The 18,633-nt window shown below is 35.4% G+C and overlaps 2 protein-coding genes across 3 annotated transcripts in view; one reads left to right on the top strand and one right to left on the bottom strand.

Annotated features, from left to right (window-relative positions):
• The window catches only part of LOC136856677 (G patch domain-containing protein 1-like), an 84,485-nt gene extending 82,715 nt beyond the window's left edge, over positions 1 to 1,770 (bottom strand). Inside the window, exon 1 of the mRNA XM_067134736.1 lies at positions 1,624 to 1,770. Coding sequence (XP_066990837.1) covers positions 1,624 to 1,684 — 61 coding nt within the window. The 5' untranslated portion in view covers positions 1,685 to 1,770. The remainder of the gene's footprint in view (positions 1 to 1,623) is intronic.
• The window catches only part of Pat1 (Protein interacting with APP tail-1), a 362,655-nt gene that overhangs the window by 206,005 nt on the left and 138,017 nt on the right, over positions 1 to 18,633 (top strand). The window lies entirely within an intron of this gene.

Genomic DNA, 18,633 nt, shown 5'->3' with positions numbered 1-18,633 from the left:
CGACAGGATATTATAGAATATCACGTTCAATTTCGTTAGCTACAATCATGAAACGGTTACAATTTCTGTCAAGACTGAAAATTATAAAATAAAAAAGATATATTTTTTTCAACAATTTTATTAAAATGCACTAAAAAGTAAAAAATATTTTTTTGAGACACCAGGATTTTCTTACATTAATCATGTTTACAAAAACAGTGTGGGCACCAAGCATGGAAGGAAATGCTACAAAAAGAAAAAAAATTTATTGTAGCATTTCCTTCCATGTTTGGCGCCAACACTTTTATTTTTTGCAGACATGAATAACTGAAGGAAAATCCTGAAGTCTCAAAAATTATTTTTTTACTTTTTAGTGCATTTTAATAACAGTTTTTTTTTAATTGTTTATATTTTTCATTGCTGTTCAGTCATACAGGACAACAGTAATTTTGTTATTACTTCATTCGTGTATGAAAAATTGTGCCAAATTCAGGAGCAAGGGCCCATGTTAGAGAACCAGACCATCTTAACCAAATCAAATCTCGCGACAGTTGCATCTCTTTTAGGTTTTAGAATTATCTGATTCAGTGAATCCAAACTACATTAAAACAAGAGTTGAGGAAAACAAAAACATACAAATCGTTGATTGCAAGTGACCTGTTGATATTCGCCTCTCTATTTAAAGAATTCCTGTATAAAACGGAGGGATATGTGGCTCAAGAATAGGTAACTGGTTTAGGGGTATAGGAATGGAGATTCCTAAATATTTACTTAGATTTAAAGGCCATATGTCAAGAGTCCAATTCACTTGTTTCACTTGATGAAATTTGTTAAAAAAAAAAAAACAGAAAAATATTTCAGATTTTTATCTTTTCTGTTAAAAGTGAATGGGAGAGAGCCTCAGACGTTAATTACACTAACAAATTCGTATAAAATAAGTTCATTTCCATAATCTTTTTAATCTTATGTTACCATCATCATCATGTTACGTTCTGATACCAAAGGAACCAATCTGGCCCCTTCCTGGTTAGGCAAGTTATCTTCATCAGCTCCCCTGAACATTTTCTTTATCCAGTCTCCCTTAATCTTTCGCGCTCTCATCGCTTTTCTGGGACTCACTTGTAAATATATGCTGCATTAAACGGCCATCCTTTCTCACGATATATTCCTTTTGTATCAACTTCGATAGCATAATATATACTAAAACTCAGGGAACCGCAAATGGGGAAGTGTTGTTGGGTGAGGTAGACTAAAACACAAAAGGAGTGGAATATAAGGCCCATTATCCCATTCATAACTCTCATTCAGACTAAGGCAAATTCATGGAGTGTTTTCAAACTAATAACATGCACTAGGGTAAGGCCTTGATAATCTTGGGTAGGTTAAGCTAGCCTAGGTGTGGTTGGCTAGGTAACTTCCTAAAGAAACGACCGTCGGAATTATATTTTCATGTAAATAACAATATAATAGTTCAAAATGAAATTTTAACATTTTACTACTTGGTTCTACCGTTCAATGAACAGGCAAAACTAGATATCTCTTGGTCTAGCCTACTCTCCCACAGTCAGCGGTAGCTCTGCCTTTACTAATTTAGCCCGACTTAAGTATTATAAACTGGCTGCCTCATAGTTCTCACAATATTACCTGGATCAAGTTCTTCCAATGGCGTTCCAAAATAACAGAGGTCATCATCACTGTCGTCCATTATCACAAACTTTCTAGCGGATAGTATGACTGGCGGCCTTTCTACTAACGTTTTGTTTACATTTTGGTCGGAATCATGAATGACACCGCATTGCGCCAAGTAAAACATAACTTGAGGTTATATTTGAAATGCCTTGCGTTTGTTGGTTTTTCTTTTAACAGTTTTCTGCCGTAGTTTACTTTGCAAGTATATATTCAATAAAAATAAAATATAAACATTTTATTAATTTTCATCGTGTATTAATTTTTACCAAATATTAAACAGCTTAAGTGATTACAAGGTAATGTTTCTTTTGGTAACCAAAGCTCATTTTCAACCTTTATGGACATCAGATGTTTTCGGTACGATTAAACCAAAATCGTCACCGCCTACCAACTACCAGTGCTTCCTGCCATCTTATGAACGTCATTCTTGTGTTATAAAAAAGTTAATTCGTTTTTCAAACAAGTGCTGATTTAAACGAAATATCATCTCTCTCTCTCTCTCTCTCTCTCTCTCTCTCTCTCTCTCTCAATTTCAGGAATCACTGCATAGGATATTTACTCCCTCACACTGCCCTTGGTTTTACTTAAAAGCAGAGGAACGAGTTTTTTCCAGCAACCATTCTTGAATTGGGAAAAATTGTAATTCTGCTGGGTCCTTGTTGTGAACCATTGGTACCAAAAACCATTCGAAAGTGGTCCAGTGACTTGTGTATGGAGCTACTTCGTCAAATGCGTCAAGGATGAACATATAAAACCGGGTGGATATTGGACTCTAATTTACCTAAAATTTCAACATTAATATACTTTTAGGCGCAAAATTTTAACGCCACGGGATGATTTTTTTTATTTCACACACCGAGCAGCTCATATGCTTTATAATACGCTATTATTTAGCTTGCTTTTTTGTCTGTTTGTCTGTCTGGGTCAAATCTTGTAACTAGGGTTGCCAGATTTCAAGATAAGCAATCCGGGACATTCTTAAAATCTCTCTAATACATAGACATCCCCAGATAAACATATTATAAATAGATACAGACGCAGTGAAAAACATCAAGCAAGTATTTTAAAAGGATATAAAGAAAAAAAATTTGTTAAACTAATATTTAATGCAAATTACAATAAAGAAACTGAAGAAACGGAAAATAATCCAGAAAATTTGTAATCATTACAAATAATTAAGATACCAAAGTATCTTTTTCATATGAAAACTGAAGATAAATGAAAATAAGAAAATTGTATGCACAGAAATAATGAAAATTGAACTTTGTATTTTAGTTGTATTTCTCAGATGATTTTGCTTTCTTTAGAAGTTCCATATTTCCTAATACCTGCCAGTAAAATTCTTTGCAATGACAATTTATGTTCCACTTACACTGTAAAATAGCCTCTATAGTTGTCACATCCAATTTATTCCTCTCGTCAGTCCACTGAGCACTCATCATAGAAAAGACACGCTCAACATTTGCATTATGCGCAGGTATACTAAACAAATATTGACACAAAATTAATATCTCAGAATACTGTTCTTCGAAGTCGAACTGCTGTAGGATAGAAAGCCATTTTTCATGACACATCTTGGTCATCCATTCTTCAGGTTTACTCTGCATTTGTTTATCAAGGAGTATTTTAAATGTTGACCACTGACAGAAAAGGATGTTGTCGTCAATGTTTACACCTTTGTTTTTTAACACTAGACAAGACGATTGTATTTGTTCCCATGCTGGAAGTGTATCTAATAACATCCATGAAAAGATATCAAAACTTTCTAACGATGAAGCCCATTTCTTAAGATAGTCATGGCAAGTGACGTAGTAGTTATCCACCTCAAGTAGGAATTTTTTCATCTCTTGAGATGTGATTTCATCATCTTTAAGGCACCGTTTAACACTAAGAGGAATAAACTTTTCATCCATTCTTGCCTTTATTAAAGCAACTATTTCTTTTAAACAGCCAAGCACTTCAATAATGCTGTTATCTCTCTTTTCAATCTTCATAATCCTGCTGCTAAATACATACTAAAGACTGTGAACAAAATACAGGTAGGCTTCGCTCAGTGGATTGTTAAAAAAATCTAAAAGAATTTGAGGAGCTTTTTCTTCAGAAGCAAAGAAAGATTTCAGTGCTTCAAATAATTTTAGGATTCTCTCAACTGCCCTCGTCAAAGAAAGCCAACGAGTTTTAGAATGAGAGAGAACTGATGCATATTGAACACCAACAAAGCGCAGAATTCTTTCAGTTTCTCAGTTCGAACAGTGTAAATACTAAAGTATTAAAACACTTTAACAACGATTACTTCAACATCAATAGACAAGACATTGGCAGCGGTATGTGCAGCACTGTGGAGAATATGGGCTGGGCATCCTACACCTTCCATCGAGTCATTCATGCTTTCCTTGACTTTCGAAAAGACATTATTTGTGCCTTTACGTAAACGTCCACCAAAATTAGTATTAGTGTTATCGCCACCAAAAGCTACACATTTTTTAACATCCAGTCCTAATTCGATGAGGCTCTCTCCGCAGAAGTTTGAAATTGTTTCCGAGGTCTCATTTGGAAGGGATTTTACTCGCAATAATTTTATCTGCAAGCCATTCTTCCGTGAAAAATATTGTACAATCAACGGAAATATTTTCTCAGCATTATGGTTACTTGCATCTGTAGATATGCTATAAAAAGAAGAATTATTTATATCTTTAACAACTTCGGCAATGCTATGTGGAGCCAGAACGTTTTTAATTATTGCAGAACATTTTGTCCTAGCACTAGAAAATTTGCTTGCAATTTTGGAATCAGGAAATACTGTTGGCAGTAGTACATTCGTGCAATCATTTGAGCTGAATGACTGATGATGGCAAACAGTATGAAAGGCCATGGCAACTTCTGCTGCTATTATCTTAGTTTCTTCATCTGTGTTTTTCTTGATCAAGAAATTTGTTATTTTATCATCTTTTGAAGTGGAGGAAACGTTTTGTTTGTGCTTTGTGGTTTCTATGTGCCTCTTGATATCATTCTTCCCACCATGTTCAATAGTGAAATTGCAATGGCATAATCGACAGTTTGCTTCATAACAATTCCTGCCTTGTTTGATAAATGTCCATTCGCTGGAATATTCATCTCGAAACTTACATTTACGTTTTGACATCTTGTTTTAAAGATGAAAAAGGTAGGCCGTAGCAAAAAGTAACGAGACACACACTTGAATGAGAGGCTAATACAGTAGCCTACTGATGCAGGAGTGCAACTCGCCACTCACCGGACCGCAGCCAAGCAACCGAACAAGTTGCAAACGCGATTGACTGCGTCAGTCGTCACGTAACTTTTAGCAACATCGTTGATTCGTTGGGCTATTCAAATTATATTTTCATCAATATAATTTCAACTGAAAACCATTACTTAATTTATTTTATAATGTAATGATCTTTATTTGATTTATTCATTTATTATTAGTCTATTTCATTATTTACTTTTTTTTATGATGAACGAAATCCGGGACAAAAGGCCGTCCCGGGAGGGTCTATCCGGGACTCAGGACAAAATGATCAAATTCGGGACATGTCCCGCGAAATCGGGGCGTCTGGCAACCCTACCTGTTCCCTTCGTCCGATGGAATGGAAATTTTGCATAGTTCCTCAATCGTGGTGACAATTCAACCTTACATGATCAGTAGGTCAGCATTGACCCTACAGTGACCTCTCCTATGCTATTCCCAATCCTTCTGTACTATTTCCAGCTCTTCCTTGGGCGTGTCGGTAGAGTTGTGGCCTTGCACTCGTTAGGCCCGAGTTCGCCTCTCCGGCCGGCTAATGAAGAGTTAGAGAAATTTATTTCTGGTGATAGAAATTCATTTCTCGCTATAATGTGGCTCGGATTCCACAGTAAGCTGTAGGTCCCGTTGCTAAGTAACCAATTGGTTCTTAGCCACGTTAAAATAAGTCTAATCCTTCGGGCCAGCCCTAGGAGAGCTGTTAATCAGCTCAGTGGTCTGGTAAAACTAAGGTATACTTAACTTTTGTACTATTTCCAATCGTTCTAGCCGTTTCTATTGAAGATAGAAAGAGAAAAAGTATAACATACGATTGCGACTCCAGCGAATTTTTTTCTTACGTCGCGTCGTCCAGAGCTTTGTTGTTTCCGAGGGAAACTTAGGTTAAACCCTCTTTTTGATCTTTCTTAAGATAATCGCTACCTCCTTTTACAGCACCATGAGGCTCTCTCTCTCTCTCTCTCTCTCTCTCTCTCTCTCTCTCTCTCTCTCTCTCTCTCTCTCTCTATATATATATATATATATATATATATATATATATATATATATATATATATATATATATATATATTATGTATATATATATATATATATATATATATATATATATATATATATATATATATATACTTGGAGAAATTCTGCACTTAGGTATTTTCCAAATAATTTTCTCCTACAATAACGATACACACACACACACATATATATATATATATATATATATATATATATATATATATATATATATATATATATATATATATTTCCTTTTATGCAAATAAAAGTATTCACATTTCACACACTACCTGCTTTATAGTTTAAAATTCTATACACAATCCTGTATTGTTTTAGTTAGTAGAGATTTTTTTTATTCCCATACTCATTTTCATAAATCTGAATTCGACCTCTACATGCCGCAAGGGCAGCTTAGCTTGGACGTGAACCCTATAAGAGAACTGGCAAGGTAGCTCAACATCTGTGCCACGTTTAAGAAAAAAGCAATGTCTACATCGTTACTCAGTGTAAAATGTTACGAAAGGTTTCAATATGATAAAAAGAATATCTGGCAATTATTGTTTTAGCATTTTTTAGATCTGTAGTGCTTTCAAATACTAAATAAACTGATTGAGAACGTTTGATATGGCAGCGTCACTTCCCACCCTTGCCCTGCCCAAAACAAGAAGGTTTGGAAATACCATAGTATCTCAGGATTTGTATGAAATGAATAACTCTTCGGATTTTCATACCTTCTTTGAATCGGTAGAATAAGTTAATAACTCTACGGATTTTTAAACCCTTCCTTGACTCAACAGGATATTATAGAGTATCACGTTCAATTTCGTTAGCTACAATCATAAAACTGTTACAATTTCTGTCAAGACTGAAAATTATAAAATAAAAAAGATATATTTTTTCAAACAATTTTATTAAAATGCACTAAAAAGTAAAAAATATTTTTTTGAGACACCAGGATTTTCTTACATTAATCATGTTTACAAAAATAGTGTGGGCACCAAGCATGGAAAGAAATGCTACAAAAAGAAAAAATCTTTTATTTTTGTAGCATTCCATTCCATGTTTGGCGCCCACGTTTTTATTTTTGCAGACATGAATAACTGAAGGAAAATCCTGGTGTCTGAAAAAATTATTTTTTTCACTTTTTACTGCATTTTGATAAAAGTTTTTTTTTAATTGTTTATATCTTTCATTGCTGTTCAGTCATACAGGACAATAGTAATTTTGTTACTACCTCGTTCGTATATGAAAAATTGTGCCGAAGTCAGGAGCAAGGGCCCATGTTAGAGAACCAGACCATCTTAACTAAATCAAATCTTGAGACAATTGCATCTCTTTTAGGTTTTAGAATTATCTGATTCAGTGAATCCAAACTACATTACAACAAGAGTTGAGGAAAACAGAGACATACAAATCGTTGATTACAAGTGACCTGTTGATATTCGCCTCTTTATTTAAAGAATTCCTCTAGAAAATGGAGGGATATGTGGCTCAAGAATAAGTAACTGGTTTAGGGGTATAGGAATGGAGATTCCTAAATATTTATTTAGATTTAAAGGCCTTTTAATTAAAGTAAGTGTATGTTAGTTTAACCAGACCACTGAGCTGATTAACAGCTCTCCTAGGGCTGGCCCGAAGGATTAGATTTATTTTACGTGGCTAAGAACCAACTGGTTACCTAGCAACGGGACCTATAGCTTATTGTGGAATCCAAACCACATTATGACGAGAAGTGAATTTCTATCACCAGAAATAAATTCCTCTAATTCTTCATTGGTCGGTCGGAGAGTCGAGCAAGTTCTTCATTGGAGTGGTGGTAGAGCTTTCGGCTGGCACGCTGTTGGCCCAGCGTTCGACTCTCCGAGCGGCCAATGAAGAATAAGAGGAATTTATTTCTGGTGATAGAAATTCATTTCTCGTCATAATGTGGTTCGGATTCCACAATAAGCTGTAGGTCCCGTTGCTAGGTAACCAGTTGGTTCTTAGCCACGTAAAAATAAATCTAATCCTTCGGGCCATTCCTAGGAGAGCTGTTAATCAGCTCAGTGGTCTGGTTAAACTAAGATATACTCACTCGGAGAGTCGAGCGCTGGGCCAACAGCGTGCTGGCCGAGAGCTCTACCCACCCTTCCAATGAAGAACTGTTGTCAAGAGTCCAATTCACTTGCTTCACTTGATGAAATTTGTTAAAAAAAAAGAAAAAATATTTCAGATTTTTTTTATCTTTTCTGTTAAAAGTGAATGGGAGAGACTCAGACGTTAATTACTAACAAATTAGTATAAAATAAGTTCATTTCCATAATCTTTTTAATCTTATATTACCATCATCATGTTACGTTCTGATACCAGAGGAACCAATCTGGCCTTTTCCTGGTTAGGCAAGTTATCTTCATCAGTTCCCTTGAACATTTTCTTTACCGAGTCTCCCTTAATCTTTCGCACTCTCCTCGCTTTCTGGGACTCACTTGCAAATATATGCTGCAATAAACGGCCATCCTTTCTCACGATAAATTCCTTTTGTATCAACTTTGATAGCATAATTAAGTCAACAGCTCTTCTCAGATCCACATCAAAGATAAAAATCTTTCCATCTTCACTAGAATTTATGTAAAAGGATTTATGTTTGCACAGCAGTATTGAGCTTACAGTTGTCACGTCGGCATCTCTTTTTCATGCATTACAAGACACAGTGAACCATGAAGACTCTCATTCTTATTGCGTAGCAAGTTCGATTTAGCAGTGTTAGTTTACAAAACCCATTTGTGATGTTAATATCATTATTATTATTATTATTATTATTATTATTAGTAGTAGTAGTAGTAGTAGTAGTAGTATTCAAATAAGTTTTCGAGTCTGGCTTTTGTAGCAATATTTTTTTGTGTAGATAAATGGTAGTTTGATATTAGCCTGTCATCTCAACTGAGTTTGCATTTATAAAGGGAAATTTTACAGTAGAACGCGTTAAATATGATTTAATTGTGCCTGTAGTTGGGAGATTTTCTTGCATTTGCGTCTAGTGAAGTAGGTGAATGAAGCCTACGACCTTGTCTAGAAGGGATACTTTCTAATAATTTCTGCACATGTTAGTCGGGAGAAACAGAATATGAACTCGAATAAGTGTGGCATTTATTATCTGACTATTATTTGCATCAATACAAACCAAAGCTATTACAGAATCATGAGTACCTACTTCTCAAATGATATTCCTTTCTACCAGTGACCTTATTAAGAATAGGCCTACTACGGCTGCTAGGCAGGTAGTCTGGTGGGTTCTGACACCAGAAAAGACCAGTTCAGGCTGGTAGGTTACTTTCTCTGTACAAGTGCAGGAAAGGGAATCGCCACACTCACATTGCTCCCACCCCGTCTTTTCAAAAATAAATAAATAAAAAGTTGCCAAAATTTGCATTAAAGTCTGCTGTGACTTGCAATAGATGAGTGAACTTTAGAGGGTGCCCCCAAAAAATATAAGTTGTGATATTTAATAACCATAGAAAACTTTTCGGTAATTAACCTAATTTTTTCATGCCGAGAAGTTTCCAGACACTCAGATCCTTCCATAGGACTTAAAAAAAGAAGAGTAGGCCTACACTCTTGCTGAAAATCGCTATTCTCATTTAGGACTTAAAAAAAGAAGAGTACACTTTTGTTGAAAATCGCTATTCTCGTTTCTTTTGAAAACTGAGACTGACTATTATGAATAAACGGAGTACAAATCACACGTGTATTCGAACTGAAGTGAAGCTCCCAAATTGCCTGGATGACTTGAAGGAGATTCGCCTGTAATCGTCGACTGGTAGAAACAAATAATTTTTGACCATCGTTACTAAAGAAATGATGATGCCCGCTGCAGACAATTAAAACGAAAGGTTGTAGATCGGAAATAAGCATCTCCTGAAAGGAATACAAAAATAATCATTGTTGTATCTAGACCTTCTCTGACAGAAATAATTTGCTACATATTTCTGCGGACTGAATTATACTCTATATCCATCAAAGGAAAAACTATATGTCGAACAGGCGCCACTAATGAAGATATTGGTTTCTATGAACATTATATGCAGTTTCTGTCAAATAAGATATCTAGAGTAGATTTATAGTCATATCCGTAACAAAGGCCCAATCCCTATAAATAGCCTAGATGTGATGAAACCGAGAGAGAGAGAAAGTAACAGTTAGGCCTAACCAAGAGAAAGCGGCAGACTCCGCCGTTTCAAAGGTGAAAAATGAATCCCGGGAATAAAAAATAAACATCCAGAGTTTCATTGATTATTTATTTATATACTTTCTCAGAGAAATGAGCACAGAACCTATATTCATTTCCTTACGGCTTGATCTTGATTCTAAGTCACTACTGTATATGTAATAATCACATGCTTCTCGGGTGATAACGTCTACGCTGACGAATTTCCAAGATTTACTGGCGCATATCCTTTCACTGTTTATAAGAGGTTCGGGTTTGAAATAGAGGCTTTCTTAGCAAATTAACGGTATTTTCACTTGTTCCTTTTGAGTGAGATAATAATAATCATCTTCATCTTCGCCACAATCATTTTCTCGTAGAATTGAATCTTATCGCCGTATTAATACAAGGCATAAAAAATTACAAAAAAGAAAAAATATATTTTGGACGCAGTTGCGCCTAACTTTGCTGTTGAAATGGAATGATGTATTGGAATTAATGGAAGATTTTGAATGTGAAGATATGATGGAAAAGAGGAACGAGGGTGGGAAGAGTAGGACTGAAAGAAAGGAGTGAACGCGAGACCTTTCGTGATCCGTTGATATTAACTCAAAGCTTGACTTGTCCAATGTGAATAAATAATTACTTCAAAACTTATAGGATTGAGGTATGAAAGAACGAGTTTCTTTTCGAGTAATGATTGCATCTTGAATACGCAATACGGCAATTCTTTTAGAGCTTTTAAAATTAATAATAATAATAAGAAGAAGAAGTCCCAGAGTCACCTATTGCTTGTCTGCACTGAAAGTGTTTCCCTAAAACACAGTGCTGTCTTATAATAAACGCACACAGATATGTTTCATATGTCACTACCCTAGTTCCAGTGATGTTCTAATCTCTGGACCTTACCATAACCAGTCTCCTGTTTCACGGCACATAATCATTTTAAGTAACTGTTTTTATAACTGCATACGGAGAATATGCTAATGTGTAAATGAATATGTTCCTAAACTTGCATTTCTACTGTAGTGGCCCCATCCGAAGCGGGGTGAAATGGCATTTCTTCGTAATATATTCATTTTGAAAAGAAACCATAATCTTAGACATTTCCTTACCTTAAAGCCTACCTGATCTTTTCATTATGCACTAAGAGTTCTGCCCTTGGGTTCGCAAGCCAGGGACAAATTATGCAAATTAGGAAGAGAAAGAGTTCACTAACTTGTAACTAAAGCTATTGTCTGAAACACTGAAATCGGACGCCAATGGCAGGTGTAGCAACAGCGAGTAGCAGTAGTAAACGGTGATTCAAGTCAAAACTTTTATTATAATCAACCACCCGGTTAAAGAGGATAACGATTAGCCTTGAAAAAATAATTTAGTTTATTCTCCCGTGTCAGGCATCTTGAACGTGGGAACGGAGAATAATCTAAGTTTCTGCTGACTAGGTTTGGAAATTGAGGTCCTTTCAGCTAAAAAATGGGTCCTTTCAGCTAAAAAATGCAAAATATGCTTCCTCGGCAGTTTTATGGTTGTCGTTCGATAGTTCATTGTAAATATTTACTCTCTAGATCAGGGACCTCCCAGCTGCCGGTGGCAGTCTCGGGTAATATTGGGCTGCCAAAATACTATCCGGTCGGCGGCAACTTGAAATATTTATAATAACAGTAATAATAAGGATATTTTCTTTTTTTTCCAAATAATGCAGTCGAACAGATGACGGCATTTCCTGCCCGCCGCCCCCTATCGTTCCCTTTAATCACGTGCAAAAGTTCCGTATTTGTTGACTGCAACTAAAAGCTCTAATTGTCAGCAGTGTGTAGAAAGGTGCAGTCTGATTTTTTCCCTACCTTTGCTAATGGCTTAGGTTTATCTTGATCTATTTGGTTTGTTTTGCTGAAGTCTTTCCTTGGGACTTGTTTCTTTTCAATAAGGTGCTCCAGATAATTCGCCATATTATTATGTAGTGTACACATCTATAAAATTTCAGTAAATCAAAGTTAATAAAAAAAAAACTATTAGCTCTCATTTCTCCTCAGCAGTCCAGTAGCTGAATATTTGGTCAGATCATTGACTAATGTTTGACATTTTCACTTCTATGATACCTCAGAGAAGGTGTGGTATTGTGCCACTGAAACTGCCATTTTCTCCCTGGTTCTGGCTCGCATCGTGCTGTTGACGAAAAGCGAAAAGAAGCTAAATCACGCTTACGCATTCACTTAGAAAATCATTCAGTTTCAAAAGCTGTGTTTTCTTTCGCCTGTGAAAATGTGCAAAATATTCGATATGCATCTCATATGGAAGAGTTTGAAGACCGCTGTGGATGATAGTTGTTTATTCGTTATTTATTATCATTCCTATTTTTGATGAGATGCCACGATCACTCAACGTTATGGGTTTCAGTGACTGGTTTTCTGACATTTCTGGATGTACGCCATACTTTTGTTGATGTGTAATGCTTGTGAAAAGGAACAAAGAAAGCAGTCTTCACTCAGCCAACATTATAATCTCGGTTTCACAGAATTCGTGCTTCTAGCATTGTTACGGTCGCGAGTCATGGCATTCGGAGAAAGTCTAATGCTACATTTTCGACATCTAAGAAGCTGATGCTCGCAGAATACTAAAACTTACTTAAAACCACATGTATGTTTTGAGTTACCCCTGATGATTATTTAGAAAAAATTCTTCTATATACCTTTTCAACATTAAGAGTTTCAACTGCAGAAAATGACATTTCATTAAGTTTTTAAAAATTTAAAATTTAAGCAGAGATCACTAGTGCTATTTTCAACCGTAACTCTACCTCCAAATATTTTATCTGCGCGAAAATGAAACGTAGATTGGCTGCATTTCACATTAACATAAGTTGCTTTTAAGCTCCCATGCCGTCGTGATATCAGTCTACGAGGCCAGCAACCTGTTTCAGTTAGCATTTGTGTATTCTGAGCCGAGCGCTTATCTAAAACTGACTAATAGCTTGGGTGTAACTGTTTTCTTGAGCTATACATGGTTGAGCTTTGTCCAACAGGCATTGTAAAATACCTTCAAGAGAGAATAACAATTGATGGGTGCATGAATCCAGTTTAAAACAGGCTCCATACACTTCTTTACAAGGTCTATAGACATTGCTTCTTTACGTCGTATTCAAAAGGAAAATTGATAGCCACCAGGTCTAATTTTTGTCCCAAAATGGTGAGTATCAAATGCGTTGAAACGTTCAGTGCGGTCGGAACCATTTCTTCAGAATACAGCTTACATGATCAGGAAGAGAGAACATTGCACGTAGCATGATTTCGTACGTGATTAACATTCCATGGAACCGAAAGACTATACGATGAGAACTGGTGGTATCACAACACACACACACACACACAGCCCATTTAGTTTCGTAATCAAGGTTCACCCTTATTCCAGTAATAATGAGATGTGATAGTGACATTTGTGTTGCATAGTTTTTCTGACGCTATATCTTTTCGAGGGAAATAGTCAATTGATGTATTATACAGAATGGCCATTGATGAATTATATAGAATTCTGTAACCTTATACATGATTGCATATCCAACCTTTTGAAATTCAAATAAGAATGTACTATATCGTAAAGGTGGGTTTTCTACATAATAGAAACTTGTAACATTTCTAATTAATAGGAAATTCAGGAATGGAATTATATCTTTTCCTTTTTCTTATCTTAAATTGGATTCATGGTGCGTACAAGATATCCAGTTCGGTAATTACCAGATTAAATTCCACCAAGATCGGATTCCAAGATATATGCTGTGCCTTCCGCATACTCACCCAAACCATGACTAGACTTAATGGAGGTTTGTTTTAATGGTTTCAAAGCACTCCATATAACGGGTTGGGTAGACTGCCCATGCTACACGCCAATCCGAATTGTAGTCGGGACCTGGTGAACCATTTTCCCTGCAATTGGCACTGGTTAAAAAAACTTCTTCAGTTGGTGTTCTTGTGCAATATCAAAAACTTTATAATCACGAGGTTCATATTTCGATAGAACACTTCTCACTGAAGGAGTTTCGTAATCACTGGCAGTTATATGAAAGATGGTTTACCAAGTTCCGACTAAAATTCGGATTTGAATGTAATATAGACACTCCATGCAACCCGTTATTATATATATATATATATATATATATATATATATATATATATATATATATATATATATATATATATATATATATATATATATATATATATATATATATATATATATATATATATATATATATATATATATATATATATATATATATATATATATATATATATATATATGCTTGTTGACCAACCCGGCGCTGCCCAGGAAAACTCTGAATAACAGTTGATCACTTACCTTAGAAAGGAAAGAAAAGCATTTTCAATGACAAAAGAATTCAGAGGAGATGCAGTATAATTTTTCTAAGCGTGGCTGCAATTCCAGTCTCACTACTCAGCCTGACATTGAGCGAGAAAGTGTGCGAACCTAAGTTCCCGAAATTCCACATTTCACACGAGTCCAAGATGTTACCCCATGGCTGGGTCTTTGCCAGGACCCACAGTAAATAAGATACCCCAGAGGGTGTGGGTACAGGTTTGAAACCTACGAGAAAACATTCCTTGGGTCAAATGAGGGTCGCATGGAAAATTTCGTCTAGATCAGTCAAGCAGTTGGGATTTCTACAGAACACAAGTTTACATTGACATATATATATATATATATATATATATATATATATATATATATATATATATATATATATATATATATATATATATATATATATATATATATATATATATATATATATATATATATGTGTGTGTGTGTGTGTGTGTGTGTGTGTGTGTACAATACATATATACAGGGTGTCCATAAAGTCATGGTGCAATTCAAAATACTTGTAGCTTCAAAACTATACATGATAGAATTAATCTGTAAAAAAAGATAAGAAGGCTTGATATGTCTAGTTTCTCTGTTCTTCGGAAGTTTTATTTATTATTTGTTTTATCAACTATTTTTCACAATTTCTGAAACTTAAAAACTGCTTTTTTTGGTTGGCTGAGTTAAAATGTACTGTCCCTCTCCAAAGGAGGTTTATAAATACCCAGTGCAATAAAGAATCACCAAACAGGAATTGCATAGCCAATCAAAAATGCATAATCAGTATCAATTCTTTCTTAAATTTCTTCATACACATGGCTATGCAATTCCTGTGTGGTGCTTCTTTATTTTACTGGGTTATGAACCTTCTTTGGACAGCGACAGTGCATTTTAGCCCAGATAACCGAAAAACGCAATTTTCTTCCTCTTCTAATGAAGCCATGGGTCAACAACAGTTCTGAAAAAGAAGCCATTTTTAAGTTTTAGAAATTGTGAAAAATATTTGATGAAACGAATAATAAATAAAACTTCCGAAGAACAGAAAAACTTGACACATCAAGATTTCTTATCCTTTTTACAGATTAAATCTCTCATGTTTAGTTACAAAGCTACAAGTATTCTAAATTCCACCATGACTTTATGAACTATATATATATATATATATACAGTATATATTATGTGTATGCGCATCCAAAATTAGTAGTTACCATACTTTTTCATTACACTATGGAGAATTACACATAACGGCCTGACAGAGGCTTTAACAGTAATTATTGAAAAGTCCCTTGAAAATCAGAGAATGCAGTCCAAGTCTGTGAACGTGTCAAAAACACTTTGTAGTACCATCTCTCTACAAATATTTTACTGTTAATAAATCATCACTTATTTCGTGTATTCAGTATTTTTAGTTTTCTATAAAAGAAAACTATTGAGATGGCTTTGTCTGTCCGTCCGCACTTTTTCTGTCCGCTCTCAGATCTTAAAAACCACTGAGTCTAGAGGGCTGCAAGCTGGTATGTTGAATATCCACCCTCCAATCATCAAACATACCAAATTGCAACCCTGTAGCCTCAGTATTTTTTAAAATTTTATTTAAGGTTAAAGTTAGCCATAATCGTGCTTCTGACAACGATATAGGATAGGCTACCACCGGGCCATGATTAAAGTTTCATGGACCACGGCCCATACAGCATTATACCGGGACCACCAAAAGATAGATCTATTTTCGGCGGCCTTGATTATACACTGTAGCGGCTTTATAGAAAACTCGCTTGCGCCGAAGAAAGTTCGGCGCCTTATTTACTTGTTTTTATTGATAACACGTATTCTAAATGCAGGAATTTGATTCTCGAGCAGAATACGGTATTCTGACGGTCACTGACCGTGGCCCAGATTTTGCCAATCTGTGAATTCAGTTGTGTGCTTGATATCACTCGAACAAAATACGATGTGGACTGTCTCTCAACAGCGACCAACAAGTGGACGCTGCAAAAGTAAATTATATGCAAGAAAAATTATTCATCAATAGTAAAAACAGTCCAGATCATTCGGCTTCATTTTTGGACACTGATATTGAAATGACAGATAACAAATTTGTCCCAAGATTATATGATAAACTTAGAATCTCAGTTCTCAGATTGTTAATTTTCCCAGACTACGATGAAAACTCATTATGATGAAATACCAGAGCATACAGTAAACACATTATTACAGTTACGGTAAATGTAATTAATAATTAAAGTCCATTACAGTCATATGATAAATACCACAGGCTTATTTGATGTATGTATGTGTAATACTAATCATAGCATAGGTTAAATAGGTAGGTATTAAATACATATATGATCAGAATTGAATGCCATAGCACTACGCGCATAATTACCAAATCAAATTGAGGTTGTGAGGACAAAAAGGTCGAACTGGGTGTTAACTGATTTACTCATGTTGTTTCAGATTTAGCTGGCATTGTGCCAGCACGGGCTCTTGCTCACCTGGCCTCAGGTATACATGACAGAGTGCGGACAGAAACGTAGTGCTCGACCTCCGATTGCAGTGACCCGCACTCTGAGCAATTTGTGTTTGTTTTAAGAGACATAACATACATACAATGATAAAGTATATAACGACAGAAAGGCCAGGAAATTCTACATATGAATATTTACATGAGATTCTTGACATGTTAATAAGTGTGATGGATGAACGTGATTGATGCGAAATGAAGATACGTCTGACGTCTTTACAAGGTCACCCCTTGATTAAGACGAGCATAACTTTTCTGGCATTTTTTATAATGAGTTATCCAGTTTAGCATCCGACCTTCTTTGGAGGGACACACAACAAAGTACAAATTCCATACCATACTGATAACGTTCGGACGTGGCAATGCAGCGATAGTGGCCTCGTGGAGTGTATCGTTTTCTTGTATTTGATTTGGATGTTTTTCATTTGAATTTTATTTGTATTTAAACTTATACTCGTACATTAGATTCAGTGCTCTAGTACAAATAACTTTTAAGGACAAAACTGATTTTACTCTCTATGCACGTGTCTGGCAGAGGGAAAGCTCACGTTGTATGAACTCCAGTGCAGCCTGGAACTACGATATCTTCCTGGTTCCTGCCAAAAGATCCAAGAAATTAATGCAACTGGACGGAAGGTCTTTTTTCTCTCTTTTTTTTTTAACATATTTCAACACTGATTTAATTTGTTATTTACTGCATTATTTTGACAGCTTATCAGGATTAACAGAATGTTCAGAAATAAATGGAATAAGATTTATTGTTCTATTTTTTCTGCGTGATATGAGTTTATAATGATACGCTAATTGTCAACGTAGAGAAATAATATCAAAGTACAGTTCTTTGTTAGTGCAGCTTGATTTAAACCTGAATTCAAACTTACTCAAAACTTTGCATTTGATGCCGGAACCTTCTTGTGAAGACGCACTTTGAAAGGATCTGCTACAAAAATAAAATAAAATGAACAGGAATATATCACTGTACCGTATAAATACAGCTTTTAGTCCCTCAAGAACAAAAGCAATATTTTTTAAATGAGTGGTCGGTTGGATGGGCAACTTAATGCCATTATGTGGTTCACCCATGGAGCAACAAGAAAGCAAGGAGTAAGAAGGACGGGGCATAACCCAGGAGGAAGTCATAGGTAGCCTGTTAATGGCTGGGAGTTATAAGACTGAGAGAAAACGGAAGCTGGAAAAGAATTCCACAACTTGGCAGGAGAAGGAAAGAAACAGCAACCTTGGCAATCTGAAGAATACTGGCTTACCTGTGGTTACTATCAGCTAGTTCTTGAGTTCTCTGAATCCATTTCGGGAAGACAGGAACCGTCAGGTCGTAGGTGCAGGACATGTGCAAGACCCAGGACAGCAGGCACCAAAACAGAAGGAAGATGCACAATCTCCACTGCTCATTTACAGAGGTCAGTCTATTTTGTAGGAGACCCTTTTATATATATATATATATATATATATATATATATATATATATATATATATATATATATATATATATATATATATATATATAAATATAATAGCATTAAGCCAGTTCCCCTTGCAGAGGATGGCTCCTAAGAAGAGAGAACACAAAGAAGGCTTACT

The sequence above is a fragment of the Macrobrachium rosenbergii genome, chromosome 36 (assembly GCF_040412425.1).
Source record: "Macrobrachium rosenbergii isolate ZJJX-2024 chromosome 36, ASM4041242v1, whole genome shotgun sequence".
Taxonomy (NCBI): Eukaryota; Metazoa; Arthropoda; class Malacostraca; order Decapoda; family Palaemonidae; genus Macrobrachium; species Macrobrachium rosenbergii.
The sequence above is the reverse complement of the archived record's forward strand: the minus strand, read 5'-3'. Positions and strand labels throughout refer to the sequence as shown.